Genomic DNA, 18,502 nt, shown 5'->3' with positions numbered 1-18,502 from the left:
AGAACCTATTAAATTCAGTCTGGTTGCATAAGATTATGACAGTCATTAATGAGCCAGACTTTTAAGTGCATTCAAGATAAACTGACTGGTTAGGAGGGCCTTCCCTTTTCTTTTCCTTGGCTGTTTACTGCAATGAAAACTAGAATACCAATATTTTTGGGCCTTCGTTAAAAGTGTAATACTGACTTTTCCTCATGTCTGAATCAAGTTAGGTTTAAACTTGCTAGTTACTCACCTTTATACATAAATCAACACTAATTTGGTAAAATTTAAATCACAATCTTCAAAATAATGCAACAGACTGACTCAATTTCACTCTTCAATTTGGAAAAAAAAAAAAAAACTGAACTACAGATTTATCTCAGGAATGACCTCTGAGGCAAGTGTATACTAAACATTCATTTTCATTTGTTCTTTTTTCCACATCCATTTCTCTACCAAAAAGCAGACTGTAAAACTTAAATCATACAAATGTCAGGAGTTCTTGCAAGTAGGCTGCTTGTTTTAGTTGAAAATGTTTGACTATTCTTTTATTAAAGTTTTCAAATTTCTCTTCTTCCACCTGAGCAGGCTTTTACATTTACTACTGCCTATTGTTTGAAAAAAAGAAAGTAAGGATTTTATTGCTATGTGTGTGCGGGGGCGGGAGGGGGGGGATAGCCAAAGGACAGTTTTTGGCACAGAATTATTTAAAACAAATATTAAGAACTCCAGTTCCTCCTAAAATGTGATGAGAATGATATCTCACAACTTTTTGTAACATCAGTTTGGACTGGTTTTTTTGTTTGTTTGTTTGTTTGTTTGTTTTATTTCAATAACATATTGCACCTGAAAATATAAGTTACATAGGACTGATTGCACAAACTTTATGTCTGGAAAAGGTATGTTCACAGCTGTATGAAGAGTGAAAAGTCAAAGTAGATTTTATGGTAGTGGTATCAATGATGATTTTAAAATATATAGGTACTCTCATTTGAGGAAAAGAAAGGTCATTTAAACAATTTAACTTCGAGGAACTGGGTGATAAGCAGACCATGCTAAAGGTAAATTATTTTAAATATATATAACAAAACTTAAGTGTGGTTCATTCACCACTCTAAAAATATGGGTCATTGAATCAGAAAGATTATTTAACAAGTCTCCAGTTCTTAAGATGATTTATCCCAATACCCCAAATGATAACATTCTCTACTGAAATCAGACAAAAAGGCAGTAAAGCATGTTTGGGCACAGGCGCTCTACACAGTAGTTATGAGTTGCTCAAAAGAGTGGAGTTCTAAAATTTATTTTGATTTTCTTAAACTCACTCACTTGTGACCAATCTCATGTGCAATGGTAAAAGCTGAACCCAGGCCAATGTCTTCATTAATGCTGCAGCTCCTTTCAGGCTCACACATTCCAGCCACAGAGGCCAAGCCTGAATAAACAGAAGGAGACACAAAGGGTCAAGCCAAGGTGTTTCAGTCTTAAAAAGCCCATACTTATAAATGCCTGGATTCTTTTTAATAACCTCCATGCACAGAAGGAGCAGTTGGCAAAAGGTTAACTTTCTAGTCATTTGCAAAATCACTGGGGGGAGTTTCACTTTGCCGGCTAGACATTAATATTTTTTGAACTGCAGTCAGTGCTGGAAAATGTCTAGACTAGGGGTTAGATTTATAAATTTTACTTCTGGTAACTTGGGACCACCTAGTAACTTGAGCCAGAAAAGGGAATTCAAGAAAGCATTTCTATTTTAACATTCTTCAGGCTGTAGAAAGCAAAATATATCCACATTATTTTTCTAAAGAGATCTGTTTAAGTTTAGTGGGTTCATAAAAATATACAAGCAACTTTTTAGTTACCAAAAAAAGGGAATCCCAAATGTTTTTTTAAATGACATTTTTTAATAAAAGCAAAAATGAATGATTCAAAAGAGAAAAATGAGAACTGTTAAAAATAGAAGGTTTTGCATTTTTTTTAATCTTCTGAAATAAGTCCTGATAGTGATGCAATAATTTATTTAGGTATTTTAATGGAAAGAAAGACATTTGCACAGTAAGTGGTTATCCCCTTTCCCATCCCCCTTCAACACATTAGATTTACTAATAAACCAAAACTACAGTGTTAATTCACTGATTCTAGTGAAATGTTATGTTCCCAAGGTATTCCTCCCTTGGGAATTTTAGCTTGTAAAAGCTTTCATATTTACTTGCAAATGAATATCACGCCCTGTGAATTAGTACATAACTTAAAAATAGTACTCAGAAAAAAGAATTTTTGTGTGAAAAATGTCATGTGTTATAAGGAAACAGATGCCAAATTATACATAACACATATAGGAGCAAAAGTTATTTAAAAGAAATTGAAGAAAAAGTAGGAAAAACATTTTATATGTTACTAGTCTACTATCATTATCCAGATAATAATTATCTAACCACAAAAAATGATTTGTTATCTAATTCAATGAATATTTACTGACTGCAGTAAGCAATGTTCCATGCTATGTATAATTTCCCAGTGACACTAACTTGGAACAGTAAAAGCTATTCAATTAATATTTTTACTGACAAGAAAGCTCCAGAAATTGTTTTTCTGTACCTTGTAATGTAAAATATGAACATAATAGCCACACTGGAACAGAGTTGAGGTCAGTGCTAGATTTGCTAATAGACTGTTTGCTTTTCCTACTGTTTTATGTGGAAGGAGCAGGAGCTGGGGAAAGGGTTGATTTCTGCCTCTGAGTTATTGTAAATACTAGTGTTATCCTTGCTGTGCCCTTCTATCTACTTAGAAGTCTTGGGACCTAAAGAAGAGGAAGTAAAAAGAGGGACTAGCTGGGGCAAAGTGATTTAAATTTTTGGTTAATTAAAAATATTTAATAAATGTTAGTTCTAAATTCCACTGAGAGAAAGAAAGTTGGGAGAGAAAGAATACCAAAAAAGTTTTTAGTAGATTATCTGGCTAAGCTATTGAGTTCAATATCATCCATGATATGGGAAGAACAAAGCCACAGTGTTTGAATACTGTTTCTGTTCTGAGCTTTATGAAATTTGGTTAAAAAAGAATTACTGAGAGTAATTATTGTTAAATTAACATTTCTTATATGTCCCAAAATATATTATTCCATGGGTTAAATTTTTGTTTGTTGTTATTGTGACTGTTTGGTATATACCATATGGTAATATTTTTAACAGAGAATTCTCAATGACTCCCCAAGGTGTATTTGCAAGCACAGATTTACATCTCTATCTGATATAAAATTAACTTAGTTGTTCTACTTAAAGAACAACTTCAGGAAGAACATATTTGGAAAATAACTATTAGTTAAAAATACAGAGCTAAATGTTAACTGAAATAAAATAATTAAGACGCTAATCTATTTTCACAACCCCTACAACTTTCTGTATTCCTATAAAATTGAGGCTGTCAAAGTTCTTACGTGTGATTGTGTTAATAGGGATTTGATTACTATTTGGGTCATTTAGATTTCCTCAGTTTGATGGCCACAGTTTGCACCCTTAAATCTACTTAGCCATGTTACAATTGGTCATCAAAGGTACTAAGCAAGATAATAAGCAAGTATTAGCATAAAAACCAACATGAAAGTTGCCAGAATGACCATCCAAAAAGAAAAAACCTGACCAATTCTGTACTGATGATATATTTTTCACATATGAAGGTCAACACATGTATCTACACACATTCAGTTTTCACCATGAGATAGTATAAAAGATAATCTATAATGGTTTATAATTTGAAAAATAATTTATACTGAGCTTGAAAATGCATTGACATGTATCAAAGTATTAATGTATTGATTTTGGAAATTAATAAGCTATAAAAATTGGAAAATATATTTGGGAAAGAAAGAGATGTAGGGTAGAAGCATATCTTGAGTCTACTTTGGTAAAAATAACAACATAAGTACAGGCAGTGTTATTACTAATGTCCTAATGAAGAATACATCTCAGTGCAAACAATCTACATTCAAAAAGCAAGATAGAACGGGTAGATATATACATATGTATTTCCTTAGAATATATATATATAGGAAAAATACAAACTCTAGCTTATACCTCCTTTGAAGCTTAGTGTCTATCGTATTTAAAGTTGATCAAACACTTAGCAAATGCTTACAGATATCGAAAAATAACAGAGAGGTTAAGTTAAACAGTATAATTTCCACAACAAATAATAATACCAGTACATTTTTAAAGTACTTCTTTATTAAACATCTTCGTATTTTTTTTCCTTTAAGTGATTTTTACAGTGTCCCTGTCACATAAGGGGAGATATTGCTACTACTTCATAGATAAGGAATTGAGGAACAAAGACCTAAATATAGTGGGAAAGATAATGCACCGAAAATGTCAAAGCCAGTTGTTAGCTTCCAGTTTCCACTTCAGGGTCCTTTCCAATGGATGGTATTTCTCTTGTTAACCTAAAAAACTAAATCTTTTTTATTTGAAATCTCTCAGCAGAGAAAGCTCTTTCTACATTATACTTTTTAACCAGCAAACTTCTCTACCCTAAATACTGATCATTGGCTAATTGGGATTTCTTCTTTAGACTTAAACCCTGAGGGAAATGGAATAGAAGAAGACTGGAAAGGCAGATAAAAATCAAGAGAAATTTTAATCTCTAAAGAGAGGACTTTTTGAATTTCCCCAGGAAATTGGGTAACACCTTTTCTCCCACCTCTACTTAAATTTGATCTTCCCAAAATTCTTATGAGGGGCAGAGGAATAGATTTCAGAATTGTTCCTTTACAGACAAGAAAACTGAGACTTGTCATAGAGAAACTAGAAAATTCATCTTCAGGTGCTTAACTTTTGAGTCTGTAGCAAGTCTCTATGACATTAAAAAAATTACCTTAGGGAAAAAAAACTCCCATTCTTAAAAATAATTCCAGTTGCTTAACAATTTAGTCTACTTGAAAGCTATCATTTTCCCCCATTTGAATTTGCAGTTAACTTTTAACCAGAATGAAGTTATGCTCTACAACAAAATGTGATGTTTTAAATTCTAGAATACTGCAGAAATGCTTTTTAAAAAACAAATATTTGGGAAGCACAAGAAAGATAATCCTGTCCTATCTCTCTACTGCTGGCTGTAATATTTTACAATTTTTTTTTATTGTTGCTCAGGTACTGTAAATTGACAATATCTTCATTTATAGGAATATACTTGCTCCAGAAAATTGTACCAACGTATATTAAGAACACAATGTCTCCCTTTTAAGTATACCCCCAATTTTCCCCCTTTCCTTTCCTAGCCTGATATTTGAAGACGTTGCATGCTTTCATTTGCTCTCAAATTCCTTGGGATTTTTGGAAAATACATTATAGACTGGTAATTTTTGATTCATCATTATTGCTTGAAGATTTTAGAATCATCTTCTAAGTTGTTTTTAGTCATCATTCTACTTGTTTCCTAGTAAGTGACATACCCACATGGGTCAGGCTTAACAATTTATAGGAGTAATTTCAGATGTGCCAGAAAGGAAAATGACCAAATTAATGATAAAAACTAAAGCCACTGGACGAAAAAGACAATCTGAACTGTCCTCCCTTTATAAAAAACTTACCCAATGTTCCACAGGGCTTATTTTTATAAGTGCAGATATCATATCTATAGAGGAGAAAAAAGAGAGATGAAATTTGTAATCTGATCAGATTTGTAAAGTATTTTCGTATATTCATCACATTTCTTTCTTAGAGCTCTGGGTTGTCAGACCACAATCAGTGCAATTATGAGCAGCCAGCTGGAGTGTGGGCATTTTCAGCACTCTGGGGGACACACTGGCTGCACTACACTCACAGCCTCTGGCTGCAAGCCAATGGGACACCTGCCAGTAAGAAAGAAAGGTTAAAGTGGATTTCTGTAATTGCAAGTTCCATAAAACCACCTACCATACTGTTTTGAAGCTAGAATAGCTTGTCTACAGATTGCTACTGCTTCTACAAAAAAGCAAGTGGGTAGTTTTTTATCCCCAATCTCTGAACTTGATGGAATATTTTTTTTATTATATCACAGACTGTGTTTTACACTTCTGAGCTATAAGCACTATCTGGTGTTCCTTCAACTTAACACAGGTTCTTGTTTAAAAAAATTAGCACAATACAGGAATGGGAATAAAATTGGTATCACATTGTATACCAGAAATTTAGCAGAGCTAAAATACAAATATTTTTATAGAATTTGCAAACAGCTAAACAATTAGCTCAATAGCAGCTTTCCTAATGTTGGCTGAACTTATGTTATATTGCATTATAACTCAATACAAAAGATGAAGTCCACAAGTAATGTTGCATATTTAGAGTATATTCCATTTAGAATGCTAAATCAATATTGATGTGAACACCTATTTTAAGCATTTTTATAATATTCTTGTAAACTAATCTTTAAAATAAAAAAAATTACTTTTCTAAAGTGAGAATAAAAAATAAATTTAAGGGGCGCCTGGGTGGCTCAGTGGGTTAAAGCCTCTGCCTTTGGCTCAGGTCATGATCCCAGGGTTCTGGGATCGAGCCCCGCATCGGGCTCTTTGCTCAGCAGGGAGCCTGCTTCCCCCCCTCTCTCTGCCTGCCTCTCTGCCTACTTGTGATCTCTGTCTGTCAAATAAATAAATAAAATCTTAAAAATAAATAAATAAATAAATAAATTTAAAAAGACTGACCATTTTTATTTGGCTATGTTTTATGCTAGAAGTGAAACACTTCTCAGGTAAAATATGAAATTTCACATGCTACAGGAAAATCCAAATTGTAAGTTCGTTGATTGTATATAAATAATGGTTAGTCCACACTACTTGGGGAAGGGATTAATAATTAATCCCATTCTTGTTCACCAGATCAAAATGTATTTTCAAAAAACAAATATCACATCCAGCATACCACTGCACTGTTGAACTCATTAAAATCCCTGAAGATATCTTTTGCCTATTTTTAGAGTTTCAAACTCTTCATCTTTTACACTTTAAATTTAGGGAAAGGGATTTCTCCTCTTGCATAGCTTTCTCTTCTGATCATTCACATACTCATTTCCCTCTTGGCGTGTAATTGGTAAACCATAGAATAGCAACACCTGGTACATTCTTGAATGTAAGAGATAGAAAAGGTACTTGGTATATTTACCAAACCACCAGAAAATATATTCTGGGTGTCACAAAACCAATTTATCTTGTACTCATACTGTATAATGCCAATGATGTTAAGAAGACACTATCCATCTCAGGAAAATGTAAACAGACTTTTCATGGGTAATGCAGATATAAATGTCTAAATGGAATCTATATCCAAATTCTCAAATTCCATATATGCTTTTTCCTAAAACTGATCTGCCTGAGAATGCAAGCACTTGCAAGCCACCAGCTTCCCTTTCCTCTTTTGCTTTTCACAACTGCCCTCTTTCTACTTTACAAAAAAGAAAGCTTATTTCTCACCCATCCCAAACATCATTATAGTGCACTGCCTCCTGGGTATAAAAGTCTCCAGAATGCAAGCAAAGAGATAATTCAAGAATGCATTGATCCTGGGGTCAATCCTTTTGAACAAAGCAAGAAAAATGAAAGAGGATGATGCTTATTTTATCCTGGCAAAACAGTCTTTCTGTCAGTCCTTCTGACTGCTTACAAATCAATCTATACAGCTATCTCACAATTAGAATTCAGAAGTGAGATGGTTTTCATGGAGTGTATTAATATGTTTATTTGACCTAAAAAATGAAGTCAGTTTTGTTATTGATTGTCAAGTCTGACGTGGCTAAGTAGTTTGGCAATAAGTGTTGATTTAGCCCACGGATTATATGGTGAACATTTTTCATGATTCAAGGAAATAGACAACTCCAAAGTTTTGAGAAAACGTATTTAAAACACACATACAATGTATATTTTTAACTATAATCTCTGTAGCTATTTAAATTTATTTTAAAAAGTGTTTTTGATAGCAACTTTAAAATGTGAAAGTTGTGTGTCAATTTTCCAAATTATTTTAGGAGGTAAACGAGGCAAAAATTTTGAAGATCACAGGCAAATACAACTTATATTTCCCCCTCATAGAAGTCCTTTCTCATCGCTTTCATTTTACATACACCTTTTATGTTATACTCATGATGAACATTATTTCATACTGTCATGACTTCTCAAAATATTTATATAAAAGCTGAAGTCATCAACAAATAATGCAAGCTAAAGCATCTTAGACTAAGATCATTGCATTTGCTTTTTCTTCAGCTTTTCCTAATCCTCTAACATATCTATAGAATTCTCTGTAAGATACTAAATAGGACAAAGACATGTTGGTTCCTTGTGGCTTTTGCATTCAATTCACACTGTATCCTTCCCTAGTCTGTATTCACCAAGAGTAATTATGATTTATGTATTTCCATTAATACCAAGTAGATTTTAAATATTTAGCCAGATGAAAAAGAAAAGTAAAGGCATTCTAGGTAAAGAATGGAATAATCAAAGGAAGAGAATCTGGAAAGAGCATGGCATATACAGGGAACTATAAGAAGTCCAGAGAGGCTGAAACATTGTATGTATAGGATAAAACATTGAAAAATGAGTGTAGAGAGTTCTTGTTGGGAGGATAGATTATTATGTTTCTTGAATACCAAACCAGATTTTTTTTTCTGTAGAAAAAAAAAATAGTTTGCATACTAGGACAGTCTTTTTTTTTTTTAAATATTTATATAAGGGCATATACAGATTGATTTTCTATATAGATGAAAATCTGGGAGGGTAACAGTGAGTATCTAAAGAAACAATGGGAGAGTAGGGAGATTATAGTGATTTTTACTCTGTTAGAGGTGCCTGGGTGGCTTGGTCAGTTAAGCATTCAACTCTGGATTTCTGCTCAGGTCATGATAGCAGTATCCTGTGATTGAGCCCACACCAGGCTCCACACATGGCAGGGAGTCTGCTTGAGATTCTCTCTCTCTCCTTCTCCCTCTGCTCCCCCACTTCTCTCTCTTTTAGGAATAAATAAATCTTTTTTTTAAATAATGATTTTTACTCTGTTATAGACAATTCTGTACAACTAACATTTAATCAGAAGGTGTTTCAGCTTTGCCTGTCTCTAATGAGCAACACAAGAGATAATTGAAAATAAATTTCATGAATATTATTTAAATGTTGAAAAAGACATTTTTCAATGAAGAAAAAAGATTAGTGGTGTTTCAAATCCGTAGATTGGTCAAAATATTTCAGAAACACTACCTCGTCTTCACAAACACATACAAGAATGCAACAAACTTTTTAAGTTATACACTTAAATAAAGCATCTTAAATTGGTGTTGTGTGTGCACTCATTGGTTTGAAGGATTATGGTGCCAGATGACAAATATAAAGGTAGTAGAATTCTTGTCCCTAAAATATGTTTGTTTGTTTGTTTGTTTTTTAAAGATTTTATTTGTTTATTTGACACACAAAGATCACAAGTAGGCAGAGAGGCAGGCACAGAGAGAGGAGAAAGCAGGCTCTCCACGGAGCAGAGAGCCCGACGCAGGGCTCGATCCCCGGACCCTGGGATCACGACCTGAGCCGAAGGCAGAGGCTTTAACCCACTGAGCCACCCAGGTGCCCCCCTAAAATATGTTTATATTTTATATATAAGCACATTTTTATATTTCATATTTTATATATGAGTGCATTTTTGTATTTTACATATGAATGCATTTTTCATGCAAAGTGCTATCAAAGCATCCTAAATAACACCTGAAATGTAATGAAGCTTATAAAACAGAAGTATCAACTATTTTGTAACTCCTTGTTTGTTTAATAAGTATTCGTATGCTTAGTGGTATTTGATCTAAAACTTCCCTTCGTTATAACTGATAACAACACTCTCTCACCAAACCCAAAGTTTGCCTGACCATATTAACTTAGGTCAAGTTTGATAGAAACCCTGACTGATGAAGGGAAGAGGTGATATAGTAATAAGAAAAATAACTTATATGTTGTTATATCTACCATGATACATACTTTTTAAAGATTTCTCTTCTTTAGGTTATTAATATAATTATGAGCAGAAGGAAGACTTCAGCCATGGATTAAAAACGGTACACAGTTTTAGCCACAAATTATATAATATAGAATCAAATTGTTTTTATATCAAAATCAGGAATGATAAATCTAAAAGACTTAAGTTTCTGGGGCACCTGGGTGGCTCAGTTGGTTAAGCGTGTACCTTCTGCTCAGGTCATGATCCCAGCATCCTGGGATCCAGCCCACATCAGGCTTCTTGCTCAGCGAGAAGCCTGCTTCTCCCTCTCTCATTCCCCCTGCTTGTGTTCCCTCTCTCGCTGTGTCTCTCTCTGTCAAATAAATAAATAAAATCTCTAAAAAAAATAAAATAAAATAAAAGACCTAAGTTTCTGAGGTGCACCTGGGTGGCTCAGTTGGTTAAGCATCTGACTTTTTATTTCATCTCAGGTCATGATCTCATGGGTGGTGAGATAGAACACTGTATCAGGCTCTTTGCTCAGCACAGAATCTGCTTCTCCCTCACCTTCCCCTTCTGCTCCTCCCCCACTACCCAGCTCACTTGCATGTGCTCTCTCAAAAAAATAAATGAATAAAATCTTAGAAAATAATAAAAAAATAAAATAAAAGACCTAAGTTTCCACTCAAGGTAAAACTCCTTAACTACATTGAATTTCCATTTCTATGTAGAATTGATTAATATAAATCTTTTCTATACCTTGATGTATGTGTTTGCTCTACATTGTGTTACCTGTTCATAACAAAATGTTTAGCATAAGTTCAAGTTAATCATTTGAGATGTTAAAAAGAAAGCTGAAAATTGCATTATTTTTGTTACTTTCATATTTTCATAAACTTATGATTCTTCTACATGTTACCTTTTAAAATTTCTTTTGTGTGTGTTATTTCTTATTCTACCCATTCACTCTTTTTCCTTCTTTTTCATGTATAAATTTCTGATTCTTTCCCTTCCTACAACCTACTCTGCTATCAGTCTCACATTTCTATAGATGAAAAGAATCTTGGAAAGTTATCTAATCCAAGCTATACTATACTTAAACTATGATTTTTTAAATTGGGCCAAGTATGAACCAGCTTATTTCATTCTCCTCAAATCTTATCTTTAAACATCATTTCCAACACTATGTAATGGTAATTCCTCACAAACTTTTCCCTCAACCCCTTTCTTTCTCCTGAATGTCTCATTTTTATCTTGTATCACATTAACTCTGTATCTTATCAACTCTTCTCTGACATGCTATGGTTTTGCCTTATTTTCCTCCAAACTTGAGTCACCTCAGGAAAAACTACAAAGACAAACAATGCAAGGAATCTGTTTTATCACAAAGATGTAACTGGAGTGCTTTTTAAGACAGCTTGCCATACAAAATGAAGAAATGAGGGGCTGAGGAAAAGAAAAGGAGTTCCTAATTGCCCACTCTCAGCTCTCAGCACCCTTTAAACAAATCAATCTTTACCAAATCTTGACCAACAAAGTTACAGCAGGAGCCCCTAAACTTACAGGCGAGTCTAAGAGTTACAGTGGAGTTCTAAAAAGGGACTAGAAAGCCAAAATATAGTTAGAAAATGTTCTCCAGATTCTGAATTCAGATAGAAAAATATCATTGGGCACTTGTTTCCTTCTCATGAAAGAATAATAAAGTTCTCAGGGAAGATGAAAAAGAACTAAAAAACTTGATTTTAGGGGGGGTCTACAAAAAGCCAGGTACCTGAAGGAAAGCAAGGTTCTGCTTTTACATGAGGAATTGAATGCATACATTGTCATTTCCATAACCTATGTTCATAAGGGAGGACTGATTGAGCGAGACCAACACCACAGAGGTTGGCTAAATATCTGTTACTGTAACACTGGTATACTTTTCTGCTGCGGATACTTTCAACTCTTCAATTTCCTAATAACTTTTGACCAGGCATGGCTATCAGAAGAAACTGACAAAAACATATGGCTAAGTTCCATTTTAAGGCCTGCAAAGTATAGCACTACCTTACAGTGATGAAATACCTGGATGAGTTCTTAAAACCTTTTTCCAAAAACTACATTCCATTCTTATGTAAGAGAAACACTCCTTGCAAAGAAGCATTCCTTTCAATGATTTAGTTTTGAAAATGGAATGAATTAAAATCTAAACTCTGAGACTCATTTGTTTAACACAGAGCCATGGACTTATTTCCAAATAAAATGTCCTATGTACTGTGATGTTTCATTTAGTTCTAAGTATAGCGGCCGAGGCCAAGTGATAACAACACAGCACTACACTGCTTTCTTTATATGCACTGACGGACTAGCATTATAAAACTGACTGCAGTTACAAAGACAACTGTAATAAAATAATGAGGAGAAAACATGATTTTAACTCAATATAGGCAAGAATGTATAACACTTTTTATGATAAATGAAAAAGATTTTAAGACTACTCGTCCTAGTTTGGGCTGCTATTACAGAATACCATGGACTAGATGGCTTAAATGACAGACACTTATTTCTCACAGTTCTTAAGTCTGGGAAGTCTAAGATCAAGGTGCCAGCAGTTTTGGTGTTTCGTGAGACCCCGTTTCCTAGCTTGTAGAGAGTAGACCCTATCCTTGGTGCTCATAAGGCCGCTCACTGGTGTTTGCTTATGAAGACAAAAAGAGCTCTGGTGTCTCTTCCTCTTCTAATAAGGGCACTAATTCCATCATGAGGGGCTTACCCTTATAACTTCATCTCAACCCAATTACCTCCGAAAGTCTCCACTCCAAACTGGGGATTAAGACATTAACACCGGAATTTAGCAGGAGGGAAAACATTCAGTTCATAACATTTTATCCCTACCACACCCTATAAATTCATGACTTCCTCACATAAAAAAATACATTCATTTCATCTCAACAGGCCCAAAGTCTTAACTCATTTCACATTAACTCTAAAGTCCAGAGTTTCATCTATCATCTAAATCAGATATGGGTGAGAGACTAGATACACTTCATTCCGAGGCAAAACTCCTTTTCAGCTATGAATCTGTGAAATCAGAAAAGCTACGTGTTGCCAAAACATAATGGTGGGATAGTTATAGGAATGATGTTCCCATTTCAAAAGGAAGAAATCAGAAGAAAGAAAGAGGTGATGGGTCCCACGTAAGACTCCAAGTAGAGTTCCAAAACTTACCATAGAAAGTAGCATTAGACTTAAGGCTTGAGAATAATTAAGCCTTGAGATCTGCTCTCTGGCCCCAGTGGGGTGGTGGCAGCATCCCTGGTTTCACATCTATGGCCCCACCCCTTCAGCTTAGCAGAGTGCTGCTCACAAGTCTCTCTGTAAGAGCACCACCCACTTTGCTCTCCATGAAGGCCTTCCTATGCAGCTCTGCAGGTAAATGCTCCTGAATTTTGAAACCAAGATGGAAGCAGTCTTGCCACCCAGGCTATGCTGTGGTACGAGCACCAGCCCAGATGATCTCTGAAATGTCTTTGGGGTCCTTCTGCCCTTTTCTTGAAGAATAAATAATAAATGTTCACAGCTTTCTTTTGTTCCATCATGTTTTCTCAGTTTCCTTTAGTCTCAGCTGGCAGTGTTTTTCCTGGTGTAATTGCATCTCTATTGCTATCTCTGTTGAGATGGATGATTACTCTGTTGAGATACATGATCACTCACAGCCACACTAACCTCCTTATCAAATGGTCAGTAAGCCATACCTTAGTGTTTTCTTCTCAACATGCTTACTCAATTTGTGCCTTAGGCATAGGCTGAAAAAAAATCTTTAGGTCCCAGGTCCTTTTTGCTTAGCAAGTCCTTCTTTAATTCACTTTTCTTTTTGCATTTTACTATAAACATTTAGGAAGAACAAACCTACTCTTTGAATACTCTGCTCAGACACCTCCTCAGCTAAATACCCAATGTCATCACCCACAAGTCCCACCTTTCACAAAACACTAGAACATGAACATAATTCAGCTAAGTTCTTTACTACTTGATAACAAGGATCACCTTTTTTCCATTATCTAATAACATATGCCTCATTTCTGACCCAGACATCACCAAAATGGCCTTCATCATTCACATTTCTACCAACAGTCTGCTCATAATTATTTGTGTATTCTCGAGGATGAAAGCTCCCTTTACAACTCTCTTCACTCCTTCCAGAATTCTCACCAGAACTGCCTTTAAAAGTCCCTTTATGGCAATCTTGGTTTCTTTTATCATGCACCACAACTACTCATTACCTAACTCTAAAGCTTCCACATTTTTAGGTATTTGTTACAGCAGCACCCCATTTCTCGGTACCAATTACTAAATTAGTTACCTTGGGCTGCTAAAACAAAACAGCATAGACTAGATGGCTTAGACAGCAAGTGTTTATTTCTCATAGTTCTGGAAGCTGGCAGATGTGGTGCCTGGTGAGAACTCTCTTCCTAACTTTCAGACAGCTACTTTCTTGCCATATCCTCACCTGGTGGAGAAAGAGAGGTCTCTGGTATTACCCTCTTCTTTTTTTTTTTCCTTAAGATTTTATTTATTTGACAGACAGAGATCACAAGTAGGCAGACAGGCAGGCAGAGAGACAGAGGAGGAAGCAGGCTCCCTGCTGAACAGAGAGCCCAGATCCCAGGACCCTGGGATCATGACCTGAGCCGAAGGCAGAGGCTTTAACCCACTGAGCCACCCAGGCGCCCAGGTCTTACCCTCTTTTTATAAGCACTCTAATCTCACCATGTGGGTTACACTCTCATGATCTCATTTAAATCTAATTCCCGGGACGCCTGGGTGGCTCAGTTGGTTAAGCGGCTGCCTTCGGCTCAGGTCATAATCCCAGCGTCCTGGGATCGAGTCCCACATCAGGCTCCTTGCTCGGCGGGGAGCCTGCTTCTCCCTCTGCCTCTGCCTGCCACTCTGTCTGCCTGTGCTCGCTCGCTCTCTCTCTCTAACAAATAAATAAATTTAAAAAAAATAAATAAAAAATAAATCTAATTCCCTAGTAAAGGCCCACCTCCTAAAAACATCACATTGAGGGTTAAGGTTTCAGCACATGAATTTTAGTGGAACACAAACATTCAGCCCATACTACCACTAAATTTTTATTTTTGTTTTTGTTTTTAAGTATGCTCTACACACAGCGTGGGGCTTGATCACACAATCCCAAGAGTTTGTGGGGCTTGAAGACACAATCCCAAGAGTTGCATGCTCTATGGATTGAGCCAGCCAGGTGCTCCCATAACACCACTTTAAATAAACAGATAATTTGGTTTATGTACCTCGTTTCACAGGTTATATCTTTGATAATATTTATCTCTTTATCTAAATGACATGAAATATCTCAAGAAAGTTACTTGCTGATATTTCTGAATGCCTAAAACCTAAGACCAGTAATATGTATACTATTTGATTAAGTGACACATTTATTGTTATTATTTTTATGTGAACATCTTACACAGTAGTTCTCAAAGATGTGCCAGGGTTATTTGTCTAATAAATATTAGGTAATTTTAGCTACTAACTTTTATGATAAGTCAGAGGATAACACCGTTTTTGCTCATGGAACAATTAAAGATTTACCATTAGTTTAAGAAAATGTCTCTGGCTATTTACATTAGAATATGAGTTTTCCATTCATTCTAGTAGAGTGTTTCAATGGGGAAGCACAGAGATAATTAACTGTGAATGCCTTTTGCTTTTGCAAAATTGTCCCCAAAACATTGCAAAATGTTGATCTAGCTGACAAGATTGAGATTTTCATATCTGAATTATTAAAACCTACCAGGACAGGATTCTCACTCCTTTGTAATCATGTATAGTCTCAATTCAGCGGATTATCCTAATTGTCCTCTGGGCCTTTTCTCATTACTATCTCAATACTATTCCATTTTTGGTTAACTAACTTTCTCTCTTTGATTGTCTTGTCACTAAATCATGATATATTTATTTATGATGAATAAATTGTTATTATATTTTTACACATTCACAAAAGTGGCATATTACATTTTTGGAATCCTGCCTTTTAATTACCAATATATTTTGAACACCATTCCAGATGCAGTAAAGGATGTAAAAGTTATTTGTATAAACTGGCCTTATATTGTACATAATATAAAATGGACTAATCAATCAATTAATTCCAGAGTAAACTAAATTTACCTCATTAATAAATACCACCCTGAAAGATAATTGTCTTTTCTAGGGAGTAAATAACAAGAATCCCAATATTTCTTTGTAGCTGCAAGAAGAAACACAGCATATATTTTTAATACTAAAATGTTTGCAACCATTACAGCACCTAGAACAAAATGGATAAAATTTTTGCATAAAAATAGTTGGCTTTCTAAAAAATAAAGTAACAGGGTGCTCTTTTTTAAAAACATATAATGTATTATTAGCCCCAGGGGTACAGGTCTGTGAATCGCCAGGTTTACACACTTCACAACACTCACCACAGCACATACCCTCCCCAATGTCCATAACCCCACCACTCTCTCCTGACTCCCTTCTCCCCAGCAACCCTCAGTTTGTTTTGTGAGATTAAGAGTCTCTTGTGGTTTGTCTCCCTCCCGATCCCATCTTGTTTCATTTATTCTTCTCCTACCCCCCTAACCCCCCACATTGCATCTCCACTTCCTCATATCAGGGAGATCATATGATCATTGTCTTTCTCCGATTGACTTATTTCGATCAGCATAATATCCTCTAGTTCCATCCACGTCATTGCAAATGGCAAGATCTCAGGGGGTTTTGATGGCTGCATAGTATTCTGTTGTATATATAAACCACATCTTCCTTATCCATTATCCTTATCCATTTCTCTGTTCATGAATATCTACCTTCTTTCCATAGTTTGGCTATTGTGGACATTGCTGCTATAAACATTTGGGTGCACGTGCCCCTTTGGATCACTACATTTGTATCTTTAGGGTAAATACCCAGTAGTGCGATTGCTGGGTCGTAGGGTAGTTCTATTTTCAACTTTTTCAGGAACCTCCATGCTGTTTTCCAGAGTGGCTGCACCAGCTCACATTCCCACCAGTAGTGTAGGAGGGTTCCCCTTTCTCCACATCCTTGCCAGCATCTGTCATTTCCTGACTTGTTAATTTTAGCCATTCTGGTGGCTGGTGACTGGTGTGAGGTGGTATCTCACTGTGGTTTTGATTTGTATTTCCCTGATGCCTAGTGATATGGAGCACTTTCTCATGTGTCCATTGGCCATTTGGATGTCTTCTTTGCTGAAATGTCTGTTCATGTCTTCTACCCATTTCTTGATTGGATTGTTTGTTCTTTGGGTGTTGAGTATGATAAGTTCTTTATAGATTTTGAATACTAGACCTTTATCTGATGTGTTGTTTGCAAATATCTTCTCCCATTCTGTCAGTTGTCTTTTGGTTTTGTTAACTGTTTCCTTTGCTGTGCAAAAGCTTTTGATCTTTTTTTTTCCACTTTTTAATAATTAATTAATTAATATTTCTTTATAAACATATAATGTATTATTAGCCCCAGGGGTACAGGTCTGTGAATCGCCAGGTTTACACACTTCACAGCACTCACCATAGCACATACCCTCCCCAATGTCCATAACCCCACACCCCTCTCCCGATCCCCCTCTCCCAGCAACCCTCAGTTTGTTTTGTGAGATTAAGAGTCACTTATGGTTTGTCTCCCTCCCGATTCCATCTTGTTTCATTTATTCTTCTCCTACCTTCCTAACCCCCCATGTTGCATCTCCACTTCCTCATATCGGGGAGATCCTTTGATAGTTGTCTTTCTCTGACTGACTTATTTCACTAAGCATGATACCCTCTAGTTCCATCCACGTCGTCTCAAATGGCAAGATTTCATTTCTTTTGGTGGCTGCATAGTATTCCATTGTGTATCTATACCACATCTTCTTTATCCATTCATCTGTTGATGGACATCTAGGTTCTTTCCATAGTTTTGCTATTGTAGACATTGCTGCTATAAACATTTGGGTGCACATGCCCCTTCGGATCACTATGTTTGTATCTTTAGGGTAAATACCCAGTAGTGCAATTGCTGGGTCATAGGGTAGCTCTATTTTCAAGTTTTTGAGGAACCTCCATGCTGTTTTCCAGAGTGGTTGCACCAGCTTGCATTAACAGGGTGCTCTTTGTTTAGAAAACTAAATACCTCCTTATAAAAAATACAAGTTCCTCTAGTTTTGAGAAAAAATTATATTTGATATCAACATAAAAAATACAAATTATTCTAGTATTAAAAAATTATATTTGACACCAACATATAATGGAAATGCTTTATAAACAATGAAAAATTATCAGTCCATTTTATAATATTTAAAAGGCAAGGCCAGTTTATACAAATAATGTTACACCCTTTACTACATCTAAATTTATTTTCTTTCTAAATTTTTTACTACAGCATCTTTTTAGTTTTACAGAACATGGTAGACCACAACAGCTCCTTGCCTCAAAATAAAGTACACAGCTTATTTTGTCTCCTTCCTCAAAAACCTCAAAACCAAAGAACTATTTAAAGCAAAAAAGGAAAAGCATAATACACATGCAAAACATTGCTCA

The 18,502-nt window shown here is 35.4% G+C and overlaps 1 protein-coding gene across 1 annotated transcript in view; it reads right to left on the bottom strand.

The window, feature by feature from the left end:
- Positions 1 to 18,502, bottom strand: part of ADAMTS6 (ADAM metallopeptidase with thrombospondin type 1 motif 6) — a 292,490-nt gene that overhangs the window by 168,710 nt on the left and 105,278 nt on the right. Inside the window, exons 7-8 of the mRNA XM_080804246.1 lie at positions 5,570 to 5,613; positions 1,312 to 1,417 (exon numbers count right to left, since the gene is read on the bottom strand). Coding sequence (XP_080660372.1) covers positions 1,312 to 1,417; positions 5,570 to 5,613 — 150 coding nt within the window. The remainder of the gene's footprint in view (positions 1 to 1,311; positions 1,418 to 5,569; positions 5,614 to 18,502) is intronic.

Source organism: Martes martes (genome assembly GCF_963455335.1).
Source record: "Martes martes genome assembly, chromosome: 5".
Taxonomy (NCBI): domain Eukaryota; kingdom Metazoa; phylum Chordata; class Mammalia; order Carnivora; family Mustelidae; genus Martes; species Martes martes.
Note: the sequence above shows the minus strand (reverse complement) of the source record. Positions and strands in the feature narration are given on the sequence as shown.